The sequence below is a fragment of the Vidua chalybeata genome, chromosome 13 (genome assembly GCF_026979565.1).
Source record: "Vidua chalybeata isolate OUT-0048 chromosome 13, bVidCha1 merged haplotype, whole genome shotgun sequence".
In the NCBI taxonomy this organism is placed as follows: domain Eukaryota; kingdom Metazoa; phylum Chordata; class Aves; order Passeriformes; family Viduidae; genus Vidua; species Vidua chalybeata.
The window spans coordinates 5,765,323-5,787,761 of record NC_071542.1 but is presented as its reverse complement, the minus strand read 5'-3'; the positions used below and the strand labels follow the sequence as shown (position 1 = coordinate 5,787,761).

At 37.6% G+C, this 22,439-nt stretch overlaps 1 protein-coding gene across 4 annotated transcripts in view; it reads left to right on the top strand.

The window, feature by feature from the left end:
- The window catches only part of ENTREP2 (endosomal transmembrane epsin interactor 2), an 87,954-nt gene that overhangs the window by 56,634 nt on the left and 8,881 nt on the right, over nucleotides 1-22,439 (top strand). For 2 of the 4 annotated variants that reach the window (XM_053954634.1, XM_053954631.1), the window contains exons 5-8: nucleotides 9,479-9,586; nucleotides 16,188-16,205; nucleotides 18,824-18,984; nucleotides 19,581-19,716. In XM_053954634.1, the coding sequence (XP_053810609.1) occupies nucleotides 9,479-9,586; nucleotides 16,188-16,205; nucleotides 18,824-18,984; nucleotides 19,581-19,716 (423 nt within the window). The remainder of the gene's footprint in view (nucleotides 1-9,478; nucleotides 9,587-16,187; nucleotides 16,206-18,823; nucleotides 18,985-19,580; nucleotides 19,717-22,439) is intronic. The other 2 variants (XM_053954632.1, XM_053954635.1) reach the window with 2 other exon arrangements.

Genomic DNA, 22,439 nt, shown 5'->3' with positions numbered 1-22,439 from the left:
GAGAAGAGTGAGTGTTCTTTCTGGGTGATGCTGGAAACCTGCTTATAAACTGCCCTGCAACATTGTAAAAAGTTTAAATCTTGTCGCATTTTGTGTTACAGCTACCCAGATGAAAAATTGAGAGCAAATACTAAGAATACTGTATAAGTGACTTAGAGCTCAGTGTAATTGCTGCCATCATTGCTTCACTTCATTATCACCAAATGGGAAGGCATTGATGCTATGTTGTTTTGAAAAATAATAAGGAATCAATGAGAGCAGCTCAGAAAAAGGAAACCTAGGCTGAGAGGCAGATATCGATTCATTCTAGGTTTAGTTGCATGATCAGCAGAACTCTATCTGTGACTCTCAGTTTCAAAATATGTACTTTAATAAAACTAATAGAAAATAATGGAGTAGAGAAATTCATTGTGAGAAGGATCTTAGGGAGGTAGATTTTCTCAGATGGGTCTTGAGAAAGCTATAGAAGTTTTATTGATATTTGAAGATATATTTTAAAATTCAGAATGGGTAGAGATGCTATGTAAGGTATGTAGTAAATACCTAAATGTTCTTCAGCCTTGTTAAGAAAAAAAAAAAAAATAAAGCTACCACCAATTAATATGGATGAGGTAGAAGTTAAAATATTTTTATATGGCCCTAAAATTAAGTAAGAACTCTGCCTCAGGTTTTAATCAGCATGACAAAGGTAACTGAGCAAAAACCTACTTGGTAGCAGGAGTTTAATAAGTGGAAAAGAAGCATAACTTGACATTGTTGGTCAAAACAAAACAATCTTCAGTGAAATGTATTACAAGAAAGTAACTTCCGAGAAGGACATTCCTCAAAGTATGACAGATGCAGAAAGATGAACCTGTCATTCAGGAAAAGCTGACTTGTTAATCGCATGAAAATAAAGATTGAGGGTGCATATGTTAGCTTCCTGTAAATATGTCAGCAAGGTAAACTTTAATGAGAGGGAAAACAACTGTTTATCTTTGGAGGACCTTATCAGCATATGGAGTGAGTAGAAGTGACATATGCTGAAAATAAAAACAAGGATTCTAACCAATACAGCAATCAGAATACAAGCACAAAATTTGATTTATTCTACGATATAACAATCATTTATAAAGGGAATTGACATATCAACTTACACTACAAGAAAATGGGTTTAAGCATAGGAGTTCCCATGAGTATAATCTGAGTGCAAGTTTAATTATGTTCAGAACTTTTCGTCTAAGAAAGGGTAGTTAGGAAAATAACTTTTTCAGAAAGTTTTTTACATCTTTTTCAGTTTTAATTCTACATTTGCTTTCTCTTTGGCTTAGCTCTGATTCCTGGCTATAAATTTAAGAACAGTGTTCTACTAAGCCCATAAGAAAAAAAGTTACAACTCATTAGGTAACAGCTGACAGTAATAAGGCTCACTCTCTTTAATTACAATTAACAACTACAATGTGATTTTAAAGAAACATGTTTTAGTACCAAAAGCTCAATTGTATTAATTGTTTGAGGAGCCAGAGGGTGAGAAAATGTAGAGAACCCGAGTTAAGGTTATACATTTAATTTATAACATTATGTAGGTTCCGTGTTCCTCTTTATTGCAGGTGGGGTAAAAATCTCGTTTCCACTAAGTCATCTGTGGGATTTTGGTGGTAGCAGCTGTGGAGCTTCACTATGAACAGAACAATCCAGCACATATCACCTGTCTGATCTTGTTCCCAGGCAATCAAACAGGACAAGGAAAACCAGCAGTGGCTCCTGGTCCTGTGTATGTTAACTGAGCCTTGCATGATATTGAGTGGGAGGTTTATAATTGCTTTGAAAAATCTCTAAATTTGTTGTTGTTTCTGCAATGAACCATCTCTGTGTGCTTTTTTGTAAATCAGTCCTCCTTCTTTCTTCATTTCAAGCCCTGAATAAACTACTCAAACCTTTTAATGGAGGCAGAGGAGCTACCACTGCAGTATGTATGGTCCCACATATGCACATGTATAGATACGAGTAGTGATTGCAAATGCTGGCTGATCTATAAGTGCTGGTTTCTGAGATTAGTTGAATAGTGGGATTGCAGCACAAAATTAGATGTTACAGCAAAATGGAGAAAAATACTGTGCCATTTCACTGTTGTAATGGGGTCTCAGCCCACTCAAGGGTGTTGAATTGGTAGGGTTAGAATTATATTTATGATGCCATACTTGTAGTCTTGTCTGCACACCTCAGTAAAAATAGCACAGTTGTATGATGTGATGAACTGCTATTAAGATCTGCAGGCACCCAAGTGTGATCCATCTACCCTGTTTTACAGTGGAGAGACTTCCTGGTTTCTGTATTTCACTAGGAGACATAGGGGTTTTTACAGTTTCCTGCATTAGTAGTTCCTAAACTGCTCCAGAAAATAAGGTTCTTTGCTTTCCTCTGGATACTCAGGGTCAATGATCTGTGCTTCCAAAGGATGTCAGTGTCCTAGTATCTTGGTTTTTTTTTTTTTTTTTTTTTTTTTTACAGCAACCATACTTCTAGAACAGCTTTATCCTATATTAGGAAGTTACTTGGTTTAATTAAAGCCAAATGAAGGCACAAGCAAATCCTATCTATTACAAAATTAGTTAAAAGAGTTTAAAAGGTTTATTAAGAATCAGGTGTCCAAAAATGAGATGATGACCACAGATGGGATGGATTTAGGATGCAGTTTCAATAACATCAACTTAATCTGTTTTTCTACAGGAAGTGGATGAAATTTTAAGGATCTGAGTTTTTCTTGTCATGTTAATTAAAGTAAAATATCTAAATTTTCCTGACATCTTTCATCTGTGAAAATGTTGTCTTCTTTCTAAACTCAGAGTATTCTGAACTTAAGATATACGTGCAACATTTTCAGAGGATGAAGTTAGGTATTTAGAAGTTTGAATTATTTTGTAATGTATTGTTGCTGTCTGATACTGACATGCAAGAGGGGAACGTTATGCTGTTTTGGTTTAGTAATGATCCAGGTGAGTATTTTTAATTACTTTTAGCAGCTTACACAGTCTAGAATACCTGCAGACATGTATGTGAATTTATAGATTTGTTATTTACATAATTGGTTCCTACTTTACTTAAGGTGCATCTGTAGAATGCTTTTGTGACTATCAGGCAAGGAGAGAAGCTGATTCCCTCCTCTGTCTTCAGCATAAATATTTGGTTTGGAGCTGCTAAAGTTCAAGTGCAATATAAATAGTAAATGGCTCTTTCAGGTTTCTGATTGCATTCATTAGTTAGGCATCTCTATTAAAGATTTATGTAGGTCAGGGCTCTTGAAGTCTTCTGTGTGAATACTTTCTTTCCTTTCCTCTCCTTTGAATCCAAATTTATTGTTACTGAATTTCCTGATGATCAAGTCTACTCATATATTTAATTTTTTTTTCATTCAGAAGAAGGTGCTTCCACTTGCAAAACAGAGGAGGATGGCTCCTAGCACGTTCTTTAGAGTTATGAGAACAGTCTTTCCTCGTGTTTACTGTAAGACCAAATGCAATATTATTAATTTTACTGAATGACTTACCTGAAAGGCTTCATAAGCTACTTAAAATTGGATAAAGCTCAGCACAGAAAAAGTAATTCCAGATCAGATTTTTAAATGCTGGATTTGTTTCACATTCATTTACAGGCAGCTGAAAAGATTCCCTACATTCTGAGTGTATTTACCACACCAAGACCATCAAAAATAGGGTGGATCAGGGTGGGCGTTTTTACTCTGAATAGCTGAGCTACTTTTCCTTCCTCATACTTCTTTCTGTTAATAGCTTGGACAATGAGTGAATATGGTTGGAAACTTCTCTCACAGCTGAAAAGGTGCCTCTTTGAATGACTGGAATCTGCTTATTCCATCCTTGTCCAGTTATGTTATGAAACCTTAGCCTTTTAGTAGTCTCTAACTATCATATCCCAGTACTAAATTTAATGCAGCACCTGAGTTGGAAGGTATGCAAACTTGAGTGCAAGCAGAGAAGACATTTTTCAGTTTATTTTTAAGTAGCAGTGCACTGTAGACTGCTTCTTAAAAATGTGATAAAATAGTGAATTACACTGTACTTTCAAACCTTAAATCTATTATATGAAGTGTTGATTATCTCTCCACTTACAATGCAATGTGTGGTTGAGACCCATTTGACTCAGAATTAATTCTTGAGCCTTCCTTGTAGTAGAGCAGATATTTTTCCCAGTGTTTTTGTAGATGTATCCAGTGAGAACAGCTAAAGTTATGTTTTGAGTTAAAAGGATTGTTGTCCTTGAATTCTTGAATAAAAGAAGTACATTGGCACTAATTTCATGGGTGAAAAAGCTTTGCTGCTCATTATCTCTTTTCAGGATACAGTAGTATAAGAAATGAAGCACTATAATTGAAGTCAATCAAGGAGAAAAGAAATCATCTCCACAGCATTTCAGCCGTGGAGCCACTTTTAGCCATCGATCGCTGGGGATGCTGAGATCCATGTGCTCAGGGCTGTTGCTCACAGAGTGTTCCTTTTACACATCAGCAAGCTGATTTTGCTTCTTTCATCGTATATTGGCTAAGGTCTCAAAAGTGTCAAGAACCTCAAAGACTACAAATCTTTTATTTCCACAGGAAAAAAATCCATTCAGCCAGCAAAATGTGAGTGTGTTGTACAGAGAGCTGTCAGCTCAATACTGTTGAGCAGACTGGAACTCATAAGATGAAATGGATGTACTTTGTGTCTTTCTAGAGCAAAAGAGGTTTAAATACAGTTTCTCATTCTATGTAAGCAGCACAGCTGATTAATTTTCTATATAGTACTTGGCAGAGTGAATATTTTGAGGTAATGGTGCTTTATCTGTGTGGTGTGGTCTGTACTGAGCGACAAATTCTGTGCTTTGATGTTCATGCGTGTAACTTAACTTACAGTACAGTTTATTGCTATGATAGGGAGAAGCAAGAGAGTGACTAAATACTTACCAAAGTCTGCATTTGAGTTGAGTTTTGAAGATGTCCAGATATTCCTGGTTTAGCCTGGCTTACTTGATGGTTTTGAAAGATAACTGCTATTAGAGACAAACGCAGTTTTAAATTGGTTTCTAAGCTGAAGGAACTCTATGGGTGTGGCCCACCATTAGAGTGAAGTGATACTATTCCAGTTTTGCTTTGTATTTGCTGTGATAGGAGGTACAGATGATGTTCTGAAGGATAGAATTTCAGGAGGGTGAACACGTGTAGAGTGAGGGTTCATTGGTTATAAAGGACCAGCTTGTCAGTGCACCCATCACTGGCTGATGGGATTCGTGCCATTGTCATTTTTCATTTTAGATTCTATCTCATCTCTTTGCTTCTGTCAGGTAATTGCATGTGCTAACAGCTGTTCTAAATTGCTTTGTTAAATGATTGTTTCTACAGTTGAGTTATCAATGTGGCAATCACCAATTTTTTACTTATTCCAGTTTGATACCATCTGACTGCTTTATCACCCAGCAGTTTGATGGAAAACAAAGAAAATAAGTTTTTAGGAAAAATTACTTTTTGAGCATATTGCAGTGTGAGTTTTTATATTCTCAATTAATTATATCTTAAAATTACATTTTTTGAATACAGAATATTAAAATATTGCAATTAAACATTCAGATTTTAAATAATACTCAGGTTTTGTAATAAATCTCCTATTTTAATCTGCTCTGCAGGATTTTGGGCTACACATTTATAGAACATGCATTTTTATACATTTATGCATTATTTTAATTGTGCTAACAAAGGAAGAACTGAGGTGCAGTATCACAAAAACAGTGTCAAAAGAATAATAGTGAAAACAGCTTGAATTAGGAAAAAGAAAAAATACCTGTTCTGTCCCTAAGTTAGATGTATGGGAAATGATAGTATGAAGAAGGTTTGGGAATGCACAGGTATCCTTTGGGAACACAGCACAAGTCAAAGGTGTCTGTTATTATGGAGGAAAAGCATGATAAACAGTTATGCAGGTGCTGGCACCATTAATTTGGCAATTGTTCAAGTTGTAGTATAAATGGAATATTGCAACCATGAAACCTTGCTTTTTTCACTGTCAGTACTAAATTTTAGCACCACTTTTAAGATTTAGTGAGGGACCTACTTGGGAAAATAAGTGGCCACAGAGAAACAGCTCACAGTGCTGTCTGACTGCTGTGCATGTATCTCTGGACTGATCTAGGCATGGTTCCAGGCAATTCTGACAGCTGATTCCACTCTGAAGGGGATTTGTGTCCTCTGCAGCTAGTGAGCTAAGGTGTATGAAGAAAATTGTATATATAACCTGTAGAAGATTAATTCTCCCTAGTACATTATACTTATCAGAGCACTAATTATCATATAAACATGCTGAAGAATCAGAGTTTTGTCTTAAAAAGACAAAGACAGCATCTAAGAGAAAATGGTTTCAGCCATTTCTGAGGAACAGAGAATTGTATTTCGTACCATTAGAGATTCACATGTTGTGTGTTCTGATTAGTGTTCTGGTAGATGTCAGCTAAAGATCTGTTACTAAACCTCCCTGATTTTGTATTTAGTACAGATTTCCTGCTCCTTTAGGCACCTATAAATGTAGGTGGCTGGGGCTGGGGCTGTGGGGAGTTACGATTGCCCCTGTTGCAATCGTTTTTCACAGACATTTCCTAAAGGACGTCTTAATTGTCATTGTTCCAGCTGCTGTCTGTAAGCACCTACCCTGTCCTTCTGGCAGTGTGCTTGGCTGTGGAGGGCTTTAGTTCCTGCTCACTTTTTATCTACAGCTGAATAAATGAGTGTCATGGATTACCTAATTATTTTTTCTACAGGGCACAGGGAGTGAATTTCCTGAAAATGGTAAATTGCCTGAGGCTGATTAATGTTTGGGGAGGGTGGGGGGAGTGGGGAGCAGAGGAGAAGGGTGGGTTGTGGCTTGATTCCTGTTTGAATTGAAACAGACTTCAGGATAAAAAAGCCAAAACAAATAAAGAAGCAGTCTTGCTTTAAGAAATATCTAGTGGTGGTGCGGCCTCCACAATCATTGCTCAGTTATTACTGTCTCTGTTAATACTTTAGACTTACAGCGTTTTACATGTCTGGTCCTTATTGATCTTTATGAAATGCATAAAAACTCTTCATCCCTGCATTTGGAATTTTCTGGTTGTTCCTTCACCTTCAAAGAGATTGTAGCAGGAAGAGGAATTGTGTGCTTAGCCTGGAAAGGAGTGTGTGGAAAGAGGCTGCTGTTCCTGTGGGCAGTAATCCCTGCCCTACATCAAAAGCATAATGCTGAGTAACAAATGGAGCACAGCTGTCCCAGTGTGCCAAGGAATGTCTCGGGGTGGGTAGGGATGAGTGTAGCCTGTAAGGCACAAGAAATAATCCTCACACTAGAGTCAGTGTTTGCAAGGCCTTCAGCTGTGCCTAGTTTAGGATTCTGCATTTAAGGAAAAATGTAGGCCCAGGTGGGGTGAAACAAATTAGCTTAATGAAAAGGATCAGAGGCCTAGGAAGTTGATTTCAGTTGAGAATTGGAGAAAATGGTGTCAATATGTCATGCAGTAAAGGTGGAAAAGGCTTCAGGAGTGCTAATAGAGTTCAAAGGTATAAAAGTCTGCTGTGTAACAGCCTGTTCTCAAGAGCTATGGAAGAAAAGAAGCCATGGGTTTCATCTGTGGGATGGACATAACCAGGGCACTGATGGCAAAAATAAACACTGGAATAGTGGGATAAAGCTGTGGGGTCTTTAGGAACAGCTGAGAGAAACATCTGTCATGAGACTTAGAGGCACAGTTAAGTCTGTCCTGGAATGTGTAAAGTTGTATGAGGGTCTTAGAGACACTTTGCATTCTAATTTGGAACTTTGATTTTATTATTTAGTATAAATGGTATTAAGTTATGAACTCAGATTGGCTATATTTTTTGTATTTAAATGGCTGTAGTAGGCAATGGATGATGTTTCTTCCTACTAGGAAGTTGTCCTATTTTTCTACCCTAGATCTTGTCTCTGCCTCAGTGTTCTTTACCAGGTTTGTATGTGGAAAGCAGAACATGAAGGATCTCAATCTCCTTTTTTTGCCACTGTTAACAAATTGGGTCTCCAGGGATCACTTTGCCTGTTTACCTCCATTTGAATGCTCTAAGTGGGTCTGTGTGACTTTGAGTGAGTCCTCTGCATCACCTTCTGTAAGTGACATAGTGATTGGCCCTTCCAGTATTTTGCTGTTAATGCTGATGATTCGTTATTCCCCTGGCTGAGGGGCTGGCCAAGAAGACAGAAAACTACTGACCAGATCAGCAAGAGCAAATCTGGCTCAGTGTAAGTTATTAAATGACTAAAACTTTTTGGCCCATTTATTGTCTGCCTGGTTCCCATGGCTGGCATTTCCATCTTCAAATGAAGGTCACTTGAGGAGCAAGCAATTACAGTGGCAGGAGTAAATCTGCACCTTTCTATCATTTGTTTCAGAATTGTTGGGGAAAACAAAGCAATTTATAGCATAGAAGTTATTTCATGCACTGGCAGTGAATAAAGTACTATTTTAAAATTAGATCCTATGGAATGTTCTTTACACAGTGAGTGCTTTTTACTCATGGTATTGTAGCAATTTTAAATTAGCTTTTCATTTGTTCTCACTGGTTTTTCTCAAATGCTTTTACTGGCTATTCAGAGAACTGAGTCACACAATAGCCACAGCAGCCATGTATGTTTCTGTACAAGGATTGTAGCAGTTTTGAAATGATGCCAGCACACTAAATTCTTTTCATGTGTTTTCACTGGCCGTGAAGACGGTAAATGCAAATCCAGTGATTGGGAGAGACAGATGCTTTATTTTTAGTGGTACCATTGCTATAAAAATGTTCCATTTTAATTCAAATGTTTATTTTCCTTTATTCTACTTGTTATACCAATATTCTGTGTTCTATTTTAAGCTTCTTTTTCTTTAGAAAAGCAAGCCAACGATACGACCATAGGTACTCAATTCATCAGTAGATGGTGAAATATCTGGGTGTGTAATCACTGCTTTTCTCTCATATAAAAATATTTCAGATGCATCGAGTTTCTGACATAGGATAAGTCTCTATTTCATACTAGAATTTTTTTAACACACAACCCTACGTTGTAGATTTCAACTACTCAAAGCAATAATATTTCTGCATGTGGTTTTTAATCAGAGGTGTCTTTCATAGGATCTTTTTTGTGATAGCTGCAGCTTGGAGTTGACTGTGAAAGATTAATTTGTCTTTTTGGGAAAAAAAGAGAATTTGAATATCAATATTTCTGAGGAAATATCTAATAGAAAATGTCTTGCGAGAACTGGGAAAGGGAAGATGTTTGTTTCTGTAATTGCTGCCTTTGTGGATTGCTACCTGAAAAAGATTACAAGCTAAATGTGTTCTACCCAGTTATTTGGGACCATATTAATCGATAGCAGTTGAGAGTGTTTGTTATCAAATTCCTCAAGCATTTCCTGTCCTTTGTGTCCCTGAGATAAGAGATGATATTCTGCTGATGTCTCTTCGCAGGACCTGTTGTTCAGTGTGTGCGCTCTCAATATCATCTCCACTATTGTCTGTGCTTTGGCAACAGCAATGTGTTGCATGCAGATGGTTTCTTCTGATCTTCTGCAAATGGTGAGTACGTTTCAGTGGCAACACAGGGTTTGTCCAGCATAACACAGTGTCCTCTCTGTGGATGCTCTTTGCACCTACTCTTTGCTTATAAACTTAAGCCTATTTGTGTGTCTCTCTCTGTGTGGTGTTAGAATGTGTGTGTACATGGGTGTATTTTTTTTATCTGCATACATCTATATAAACATAGTATATAGATATATGCAGCATGAGGAGCTGCTGTGTTTTAATGTTTATGTATTATAGTCGAGTGGTATGATCAGGATTTTGCAATTGGGAGTTGTTCTTTTTGTTAACGAGGTTCAGTTACAGATGCACGTTACATTTGCTGTCATCACTTGTATATTATCTCCAGTTTCCACGCTCCCCAGAGCAATTACTTAGCTTTAAGACCCTAATTTTCATTACTAGATTGGTATGAGAGCTACAGAGTATGAGAAGTATAAGCTCAAAACTGGAACTTTTCACAGCCCTGCGCCAATAATTGTGTTTTCATAAGGAAAACATGTTCAGCCTCAGAGTAGCATTTCTGTTCAAAACAAGAGTGAAAAGGATCATTAATCTTCTGCATAGTCAGCTGCATCACAGGATGCTGTCTTGTTTTGGTTGGACAAGGGCAGCTTTCCTATTCCAAATGAGTGTTGGGATTCACAAGATTTCAATGTAAAAAAAATTAAAAAAAAAAATTAAAAGCTCTGTATTTTTCAGGCAAGCTCCACTGCTTGTAACCTTACTCTATTGCTGATTAATCTAGGAAATGTCTTGTTTAATAAGCAAGGACAAACACACAAACCTAACACTAGCCATTTGTACATCTTGTATTGGAAAAGTTTGTATAGATGGAAGACTGGCCCAGCAAGTTAGCTGCAAACCATTTAAACAATACAGAAATGTTGTATAGCCTGCCCATGCAGGCACAGTTGTTTTTAAAATAAATAAATAATTAGAAATGCACTCAGTGCCGTGGGTATTGATTTAAGTGCATACATTATGGAGATAAGGCTGTCCTTTCTAGACAAGTGTTCCAATCACTGGGTTACAAACCCAGTTAAAGAATATCTTCAGTCTGGGATCTGGTGTTTGCTTCACATAGTAATGGGTATAATAAGATAGGCTCATATGTTTAGATAATTACTGCAAATAGTACATAAATGCATTTTTGCTGTAGGGCTCTGTGTATACATATTGTGCAGGCTTGTAGAGGCTTGTAAACAGTGCTTATTTAATAACACTAGGGTGGATGGGAAACAATTAACAGAAATAATAACTTTAGCTGATGACATTTCTGTTTTAAATATTAGAGGGTTTTTATGATATTCTGGGTATTTTTTCTTTTCATACACTCTCCCCCTCCATATTTACTACAAGAATACCCATTGACTGAAGAATTTTTTCACGTTGCAGTGATGATGGGGAGATGAAGAGATTATCATACCTCAAAAAATCTGTCTGTCTAGTGGAAAAATGGTAACAGTGATCCAGAAGTGTATATTCCAGGAATCTTGATCTACACTTAATGGTATTTAGCAGTGTCAGAGGAATAAAAACGAATAGGTAACAGTGAACCAAGACCAATATTAAAGTGCTTCTGATGGGCATATGCAAGAAGCAGTAGCCTCAATAGGAAGTCAAATTCCTAAACGCACATAATTTTTCTCTCTGCCACCTCATTCTGGATATCTTTAAGATTCTTTCTTTCCCACCAGGCAATGTTGCCATTTCCTGGTTTCAATGTTTATTTCTTTTTGCTTCCTATGCTTTGTGTTTCCAGCTTTGTCTTCCTGCTAAGTTGTCTGTTCTCCCACCCTTTCAGCTTCATCGACAAGAATTTTCTTCCTTCTCCCCGGAAGAAGGGAAATACATATATATCTATATTTCTGCTCAGTCTCAGTCTTTTCTTGTTTATCAGTTTTTCCCTTTCTTTTTTCAGGTTGCTGAGCCAGATTCCTACCAGGCCTAAGTGAGCGTAACTTCCCTGGGGCTACGCTGACTTAGACCAGCTGAACTCTCACCTGAGGATTTCTTTTTCTTTCACTACTTTCAGCCTGTTGCCCCATGATCTGCAGTTCCCCTTTGCTCTACTACATCCAGAAATCTGATTAACTTCCTTTTCTCTTGCTTGTTATGCTGGATTTGTTCTTTTTCTTTTTACTTTTCACTGATGCATGCATCTTCTCTTAGCTGGGTTCTACCATGTTGGAAGTTTGACAGCAGCAGCAAGAGATACCACTCCTCATAGCTGAAAAGGTTTTAGTTGTTGTGCTGATGGTTTTACTCTGTTCTACAGTATTCAAGAGCTCTGCAGGCTCTCCTGTAACAACAAGAGGCAACAGGGAACACCCTCCTTGGATGTCATTAGGTTGTCATTGGAGCAATCAGTTCTATGATTCCTGTGCTGTGTTCTTGTCTCAGAAATTAATCCATTGGAATGGTAATTTTTGCAAATTCAAAGAATTCCAATTTATTGCTTAGCAACATAAAGCAGGTGTAACAGTCTCAAGAAAATCTGCAGCAATGATTCTGTGATTTTGTGCTTTGTTGATGACTTTTACATACAGCGAGTGTCTTGATTCATACAGGCAAACTGATGTATTTTACTGGAAACTGCGGTCTTCTGACATCCCAGCCTTTAGGAAAAAACAAACACAAGCTGTCCAGTAGTAAGCACAGTTTAAATTTTCCCGTGAATTTGAAGAGGAGTTTTGTGGTTTAAAACCAGTCCTACCTAACAAATATTTTATTTCAAGTGCTAAGGAAAAAAAAATACAGCAAAATACTTCAAAGTGGTTTTATTGCTTTATATTTTATTTTATATTTTTTCTGGATTGTTCCTTGTTTGAGTTGACTGTTTTAGAAAGTACTCCAAAATTTTCATTTCACTTTAACCTTTCTCACTGTGTTAAGTATATGCATTTGCTCAGGCAAAGAAATCCTACCAATTGTATGAAAGCTGCAAGAGAAAATGATATCATAGCTAAAGATTGAAAAGGCATTTGTTGTGTTTCACTAGAGACTTTGAGGCTGCACTCCCTTACAGGGCTTCCCAGAATTGTTCTTTCTATGTACACACCCCTCCAGGAAATAAATGTGGATCAAATCAGGTCATATCAAGGCTCTGTAATGTGAAGAAACCTCTCTTAATAACCAAACTGTCACTTCCATGATATTTCATTTGTTGCCTGAGGCAGTTTCAGTTTGCATCTTGTCTGATGGATGGCTACTGTGAAAATGCACCCTGTTTTCTTCAAAAGGTAGCTGCCTGGATTAAAGTAAGAAATACAATTGCACCCACTGTGGCTGAGCTAAAGCATGAATTACACCTATTCCACTCCAGATATGTTTATACACTTCTTATCCTAGAAGTGCTGGCACTGATATCATTGAGTGTGTTGTGATTTTATCACCATCACTGTTAGTAGCTGTTCATGTTGTGTGATACCTAAAACCATCTGTTATTTTGTAAGGAAAATAAGGTAATGATGACACATGCAAGCTGTAATGTTTAATTACTGTTTTCATCAGTCCTAGTGATAATTCAGCATGTCATTATCTTAATAGGCTCTAGTTAATATTTCTACTCAAACACCTCACAGAAAGCATCTCTGTATGAGGGTAATATCTTGCTGGCATTGTTTAACCCCCATATTCCGGTGATATAGTAATAAAAAAAACCTGCAGAGTCAAGCTTAAGTGAGAATTGATCTTATGTTATTACATACCATTTTTAATCTAATGACATCAAAATGTAAATAATCCTTTTTTGGGCACAAAGTTCACTTACAGATACTGTGAAACCCAGATGACAGTCCCTTTAGAAATATGTATTGGGAATAATGTGCATCCATAGAAAAATCCTAAATGCAAATATGGTTGCATAAATACTTCCCTCACACCTACCATAAATGCATACCTTAGGTCAGGAAATCTTTTGACATTTTTAGTAAATGTAGCATTTTTCATCAAACACTTCATTGGTAGAATAAGAATATTTAACATTTAAGACTAAGATATGGTAAGTACTTCAAAAAAGATACCACAGAGCAATGCCTGTGAGGCTACAGAGCTAATGGCTTGTGATGGTTGTAGGAACAGCAACTGGGAACAACTGAGCAGAAAAATCTGAATGTGTTTTCTGTATCAAAATATCTTCTGTCTCATAATTTCCATTTAAGATCAGGGAAAAGTTAGGAGAGTCAACCGTGATCCTTCTGTTCTTCTAGACAATTAGAGTCTACGTTTCCCTTCAGCAGATGCTGATTCCAATGTTTTAGAAAAGGAAACAGCAACCTGTCCAGGAGGACAGTTAATTGAAGACAGAATTATAGACCCAAGTGTATTGCACAGAGCTTTTACTCAGGATGACATGCCAGTATTCAATTATATGCAATTAGAAATTTCTATTTCCCATTCTCAAAAATCAGCAGATTTTTATAAATTACTGAAATGAGAATAATGAACTCTGGAGTCTCTAAAGGACTGATTTCAGAGTTATACAATGCATGTAATAAATGTGATATGGAAGACAGAGGTAATTACATGCAGATACAGGAAAAACTCCAGATAAGTTTCCCTTAGAGCACCAGGCACATACTGATATATGGCATTGTGGTTTAGATAAGCTGTAATTGCTGAGCAGTGGCTCAGCAGTGGCATTTACATGGGGTCAGTGGTGCTGAGCAGCTGCAGGATGTACAGAGCGCAAAATGTCTTTGCTGATGTTTAGCAGGGAGGTCCCACAGCTGGGAATCCTGGTGCAGAGCTGTTAGTCTCACATGCCTTGGGCAGAAGGATGGACCACATGGAATCACATGAGGAACTGTTTCAATAGAAAATTATATTGACAGGTCTTACCTGCTGTTTCTTCAGTTCCTTAACTGGCTCTCCTCCATCAGCCTTTACCTCAGTGTACTCAAAATATTCAGAACATGACTAATACCTTCTGATCACGTCAGTGACCAACTTAAAGACAACCTTTCAGTGAAGAGCTGGAAATTCAGTCTGTCAAAAAGAGATTGAGTTTTACAGTTTTACACGTATGTATGTAATGGGGTTTATTTCACTTAGAAAAGTTAAACCCTGAGAAAGGAGATGTGTTATTCTTCCCTGGGCAGGGATAGCTGATGTGTCTGGCTGCAGGCTGTGAGCTGGCAGAGGAGGTTTCTCGTGTCCAGCCCCATTGTTTGCTGTGTGGAATTCTCAGTACTGTGGTAATGGACCCTTGAGCATAACTGCATTTTCAAAAACTTTTACGTCTTTTGGGAGTGGGGTACTTCTAGCATTTGTGCTTCTAATTCTCTGCTTCCTAACAATGTGCTGCTGCTGCCTTGGCAAACTACTGTATTGAATGCAAGTCCAAGCAGTGGGTTTACAGTGTTTTACAGCTTTCTTGTTTACCCTGCTGCAAGCAGACAGAGAGCATGTTTTACTCTTCCCTCATAACTGCAGACAAAATTAAAAAAAAAAAGTAGTCCTCACTATGAGATCTGTTTAAATCAGGCTGTTCTGCTCTGTCCAAGTCAGACGTGCCCAATGAAAACACACCGAGTTCTGTGGTCGGTGTGCACTCTGTTCCACATCCCTTTAGCACATGCACTGGACTGTGTAATGCCCATCCAGTATCAGACACGTTTCACACACTAAAGTAAGGCCAAGGATGAGAGAATACCTGTCTGTGTAATAGTCTGAATGCCAAGCTTCAAGCATAAGGTCAGCTGTTTCCTCAAAGACCATGAATTCCAGATCTGTATTTCATTGCCTGTCAGATTTCTGAAAGCTTCCAGCATCCAACAGCTCCAGGAGGGTAACAGAAGTGGTTGAGTTTTCTGGATTTCCACAGCCGTGTGCTTTATCTTTCTTTCTAGTAAATATGTTTGAAGTATCTGTTGATAGCTATAAATTTTTGCTAAATTTCATGCAGTTGGGTGTTTAGTGTTTACGAGAGATGCTGTACGCTGTTTATCTTTGTCTGCAGCCATTTTCTGTCCATTGCTTCTGCAGTGGCCATTAGTTTAATCCCAAGGCTGGCTGGGAAACCCACTGTGTGAGTTATTCCATGGTGTGAGCTGTAGTTTTTGACATGATAGTGAGTGCAACTTGATCCTGTTTATCCTGGTGACTGAACAGGCCACCCCCATTTTCTGCTTGGCGGTTCTTGTTGCCTGTCCCATTTGCCATCAGTATCTTGAGACTGATTATTTGATAACAGCTGTCTTCTAATACCAGAGATGTGTGTTTCTGTGTGAAAGTATTTGTCAGTCTTTCTTCAGCTTTCTCAGCTCTTTGCATTTTATTACTGTCTTTTTTTAACCTATGAAATTTGTATTAAGCCTTTGCTGAAACCCTGCCAGACTTCACTATTTGAGACTAACTCTTGAAGATATTTAAAATACATTTTCCTGTAGAAAGAATAAGCTTTTGCAGGCTAGCAGAGATCAGTAGACAACGTAGTATGGAATAAAATATGACTTAATTCCGATTTACTAGTTTTCAATTGTTTTCTCAAGGATGTCTGTTCTTTGTGGTAATCCCTTATATTTGCTATTGTTTCATTTCCTGCTAGTTTCCCTCTTACAGCCTTTTTCACTTTAATTTCTGTGCCTTCCAGCAGGATGATATCACACAGGTAAACTGTTGTTTATAAACACCCCCAAACATGTGTATTTCCATGTCCATGCTGCTGCTCGTTGTCAAGTGTTGGTCACAGTTCGTTGCCATGGTTTGTATTGCTGGATCTTGAAAGGGATGCAGATAACTCTGCTGTTCAACTGAGCTGCATCCAAGCAATAGATCTTTTCCTCCTGGAACCACAGCCCCTTCTGCCCTGTGTAAAACCTCTCCCTTCTGTCATGTCCCACAAAGTGTGTGCTGATGGTTCACCTGCTGTGAAAGTGCCCTGTGTTTAATTGCTCTGTTCTGACAGTGGTAAAGGTATCACTCCCAGTATGAGGCTGAATGGATCCAGCTCCAGGGAACTCCAGGACTAAGGGAACAGAGCTACAAGTTCTCTGGTGCAAACCAAAGCTTGGGGTCCATGGCAGTATGGAAATAGTCTGGGAGAAGGTCAAGGAAATTGTAAATTAGAATTGTTTTGTTTCCAGACTGTAAAAATGACCGAAATTATCAACTCTCTTAGGAAAATGAGGGCAGTCCTGAGTTTGGTGGAGTCAAATAGTGTAAAAATGTGACCCACCATACTCAGATATTTGTCTTCATTATGATAAATGTTTACAATTTTAGGTAATTATATTGAAGTTTGTCTTGATTCCTGTTTTCCTAAAAGATTCTTCCATGTATTTGTGATGGTAACACACCGATGATAGCTTATGATTGCTTAGGGCAGAAGTTTGGAGTTTAATGGTTGGTATTAATATTGTGTTACACTTTGGGAACTGGCTGTTCAAAGATAGATGAGTTTAGACCAAATGACTGCAAGAAGATTTTGTTTTTTTTCTGTAAGCCAAATAGAGAAATGTCTGATAGTACCTGGGATAACAGCATCCCACCTCACATGGAGGACAAAAGAGCATCAGACATTTCACATAACAAAGAATAAATCAAACTGATGCCATGTCTTTTTTTCTGTGCTGTACCATGAGTAGAACACAATGGCTGAAAATCTTTGGTTGGCTGTAGGATGTAAGGAAATAACTCATTCTGCAAAGGAGGTTCTTTATTAATAATTACGTGTGGAAATATCTCTGGAGAGCTGATCAGTGAGCAGCTAATACTTCATTTTCACAAACAGTTGATACTGGTCCTCCTGACCCTCTGCTGTGCTATATTATTACAGCTCTGACCTTTGAAACAACATACATGGAGGGAGTTTAATAGAACTGAGATGTAACTCAAGCTTTAAAACACAAAAGACCAGTATCATTTCTGTGGTAATGTAAATTCAGCAGAACTACACCAAGTTAAATTTCAAAAAGTGATAAATATAGAACTGTGATATTAAAAATGAAGGTAATTTACTTTGCTGGATCTCCTAAACATAAACATTTTCCCTTTTATTTTACTGCTTCCTGAATGTTTATCATGGATTTAAACAAACAATAATGTAATGAGCCTACAGTACAAAAACATAGGTTGTCTTGTTCCAGTCTAAAAAAGAAATGTGCCTTCAGCAAAGTTTCTTAGCAGGCTTGTTTTAGAAGGCAGGAGCTAAAGATCAAGTATATATATCATCTACTGATCCAAGAAAAGTTATATGAGAGCAGAATCTTGCCTGGAAAAGAAAAAAATCTGTGGTTTTGGATTGTCTTTTAGTCCTCCTTTGATCCATGGGGACCAAATAGAATCAGGTGTGGGCTGTGGTATCTGGTCCATATTTGATCTTGTATTAGTTCAGGCCTTTCCCAGAACACTTTTGAGTGTTCCTGATATCAGTGGTATTGGAATGACTTCTTTAAATCCCTGCTCTGCTGGAAGCTGATGAGGTTTTTGTCACAAATGTCAATGTGGTTCTCATTATTATTACTTTTTATTGTGCAGTCTAGTTATTTTCTTTCGGATTTTGAGATGTGTGTATGGAATCAATGTTTTTCTTACTTTCATACCAATGCTTATAACCTTTATACCACATTTAAGTGTGCAGTGTCTGTATCACCAAATCACAAACAGCTATTAAGAATATTTCATTTTACAAGAATGATAAAGAATAGCTATAAACGGCCCCTTCATTGGAAGTGAAAAATGGGTGGATATTTCCAGCTGTTTTATTCAAAATATAATGTCTAGATAGTAGCCTGTTTCTAGGTAGTTTTATTTGGGGTTGTTTTGGGGGTTGGTGTTGGGTTTTTTTTCTCTGTGAGTGCAAGGCAGTTCAGATTGGAAACAAAAACATGAAAATATTTATTTTAGTAATTATATCTATTTTCCTTTAGTTATTAAAATAGGAATGATTATGTGGGGCTACACTAAAACAATATACAATGCAGAAATACTTCTTGAAAAGCCATTAAATTGTAAATGTCTGTGTCCTGTATCCTAAGGCTGACTGACTTAGAGGCCCATGGCCTCTCTGTCTTTAGTAAAACCTTGTGCTGTATTTTGGCAATCTGACTCACCCTCCTCACTGATCACAAGTATTCTTATGCTCCCAGAAGTGCCTTCTTCATTTCAGCTTGGGTATTAATGAATTTGGTATTGGTCAGGGTCGCTAATATTGACCTTTTATTAAAATTGTTAATATTGGTGATGATGATTCTACCATCTGAAGGAACTTTACCTGTTCATTTTCAGTTTCTGCCACAGAGGCCGCATTCTGCCAATCCTGACTGCATGACTCCACATGGAACTGTCCTGCACCAAACCCTGGATTTTGATGAGTTCATCCCACCAATCCCCCCCCCTCCCTACTACCCCCCGGAATACACCTGCACGCCCATGGGGGAGGCACAGAGGTGATTCTCTTTCCCTGCTGTGGCACTCACACTTGGTTCTGAGCTGTGGGCTAGGGAGCTCTTTCAAAGAATACAAAGCCAGATCATGTCCTTCACTTACATTAGGCTCTTCTTTTCCAGAGAGATTACATGATTTTTTGCAAGCTTTTTAGGCTACATCTGGAAATATTTGTGTTAAAGCACTGCTGCAATAGAGAAATGATTGAACTTAACTAAGACAAGGATAAGTGTCTGAGCTTTGAGCAAAGATCCCTTTGTAAGTGATCCTTTCACAGTTAACGTTATACATTTGAATTTGAGTATAAGATTTAATTTTTAAAGGAAATTATTGTAATTAATGTGTATTAATTTGGACTAGTGGAGGACGTTAATGATGGCAAAACAGGCTGGTATAGATGACTGGCATCCTAAATAAAAAACAGTTGTTAAAGCTACCCTGTGAACCAGGGCTTCATTTTGGATGTCTAATAAATTTCTTGAATGTAATTCTTTGTAGTGTATTGGCTTTGAATTCAGAGAAGTCTTTACATCACTGTGTTATAGGTAATAAATCAATGCCATTTCTTAACTGTTTGCTTGTTTATGTTTTTATGTAGAAATCTCCATTTGGACTTCCCTCATTCCCCATTTGGTGCTTTATATGAAGTAACCATTAATAGCCCAGGAATGCTGTATCCAAGCGAGCTGCCCCCTCCTTATGAGGCAGTGATTGGAGAGATGCCTGCCAGCCAGGTGAGGAAAACCAAAGGAAATTCTTTATGTGGTCTTGAAATTTTCGTGGTGCAAAATAATTTTAGATAACCTTTAAAGAACAATCATTCGAAAATACTTTTATTGTTTAAAAACATTTTCCAGACAATTTTCTTTATAAGGGTTTAGCTAACAAATTTTACTTCCTGTGCAACAGCAGTGAGTAGTTATCTATTGCTTAACATTCTACTTGTTACAGTTTTTAGTAAGCAGCTTCTGCTGTTATGTGGCACGAAACTGCTACTCCTGAGAGTGCAGAACACTTTACCCTGGACTTACAGAAAGGATCCAGTGTGCTTGAGACAAATATTTACATTACACTTTTTGCTTTATTCTGTACTGTACAGTATTTACTGAGCTGAAACTGGAATTATTACGTGTCTGCATGTACAGCCAGAGCTGATTCCAGCATTTCCTTGAAGGGATTTGTGGTAATTAAATCAGCTGTCACAAAGGGAAAATACTTACAGTTGCTGTTAGAAGCTCTTATTTCTTTCAGGCTCCAGTAAAAACTCATGGAGTCAAACATTCTAGGTATTCTTTATCAGTTGTTAATAGCACACTGAGGAAATACCTGTGTTCAGGTTGCCAAATTGCACCCACATTACAGAGGGGACTACTTTGCCTTTCCCCAGAATAAAACATTGAAATATTTCCTAGTGATTTATTTCCATGTTGAGGGAAACCAGAATTGGAACCACAAACCTAAAGAAATGATACAAATTTTCACTATTATACACAAGATTATTAAGATAATTAATAAGACAAGTGTCTGAGAAAAAAAAGAACATTGAAATGCAAAACCTCACACAAAAATGTAATTAAATCTCCCCAGGATATGCCTATCTTTGTAGCTCCTGTGACTGACAGAGCAGCTTCTGACAGATCTTCTGATCCTTGCCTTGTACTATATCCTCCACCCAATACAACAAACTGGCCAAACATTGCATTACTTTTGATTTGTTTGGCTATAATAAAATGAATCTGTATGAACTGCTTGTGAGTGAAGTTCCTTGCTGAACAGCAAAATTGGAGTTTTCAAGACCATCTCCTTCTAGAATATTTTTTATCCAAGTTCCATCCTTTTTCCTTGGCAGTAATTCAGATGAACCTGCAGGCCTTGGAGAAGTCAATATTCAGTGATAAAAACATGGACAAAAGGGATATGAATCATGCATGGTTTGGGGGGAAAGAGAAGGCTCCTATCTGTGATAAGAATTCATATGTGGTACTAAGTAAGGATTAGTTAAGTGTCTATTTTTAGTCAAGCACAAAATCATTTTGAGCACTCTGGTGACTGGTACCACTCTTGGTGTGAGTATCAACATGCAGCAGCACAATAGCACCAGCATGTAACAAAAATACCATTTAACAAGATGTGACTTAAAGCTGAAAAGTCATGCTCTTGCAAGAAGAGCTTGGCATTAATAAGTAGATTTATTCACTGCTACTTTTTGGCATCTGGAGTCAGTTTCAGCACTTTGCCTGTTCACCTCTGGCCACCTGAGCTCCAGAGGTGTTTGTTCTAATCACCAGTGAAGATGAGTGGTGACTTCATTGCTAATAGTGATAATTATATAGTTTCTTACCAGGAGTGAGTTTGTAAGAACTTGGTAGTTGCTGTTCAGAGAGCTTGTGACAGGCTCTGTGTCTCAGCACTGAAGCTCACTGGCAGCAATAACCAAAGCCTACAGTGACAGCCACAGATTTTTCTTGACAACAAAAGTCTTCATGTATTTTTTGCAATTAGTGTCCCAGCTGAGCTGTCTAAGACAGTTTTAGGTCTACAAGAAGAACAAAATGGAGACCTGAGTCCTTACATGCTGCAAATGCTCCCATAGAGCACAGTACAGTAGGAACTGCAATAATGCGATTTATAAATCCCTCAAAGGCAGGCTTGGCAATGGAAATCATGTCAGGGATTTAGCTACAAAAGTGCTTCTGGGAACCATTATGTAATAATGTCATAATTGTAAAACCTTTTACTGTGCATCAAGCAATAGGTTTTATTTGTTTTTAAATGGATTGAGGTCCATAGAATTTTATTAAATTGTACCAAATTAGACTCGGTATTTCATGCATTTTATGGGCAACAAATGTCAGTGCTAATTTAAGTGGTTGCATCCATGTAAACATTGCTGTTGTCATCTGTACTGATTAGGAATTCCCATTTCATGACTATAAAAAAAGTGGTTTTCAGTGTTTTCCATGCAAAGTATTGACTGGGATATAGAAAAGACAAGAACAAACAGATCAGGATGCTGGGTTAACTAAATCAATGACGGTGTTTTATAAGGTTTTCTAACCTGTAGGCTCTGTGGACTTGTTAAAAGCACAGGTTTTCTTCCTTTTTTCTATTGATGGCTTAGTGACTGTCTGAGGATGTGGAATTCAATAAGGTTTTGTTACCCTTGGCTGTGCAGCAACCTGCATGAAACCATGTGCTGTTCCTGTGTGAACCAAAACTCTGACCTGGCTTCAAAATTGTCAGTGTTACCTGCTGCAATTAAAACCCTGCTTCTCCTTCCCCCAAGCAAGAGGGTTAATAAATTCCAGATGCATATAAAATACATTCAGCAATTATTCAGATACAATGTAGAGTGTCAATAAATGTTTCAGCACAAATTTTCCACACATGTTTTCCAGTCAGTGATTAAGAAATTAAGCCAGTGATTATGAAAGCGCCTAGATTAAGAATTTATGAA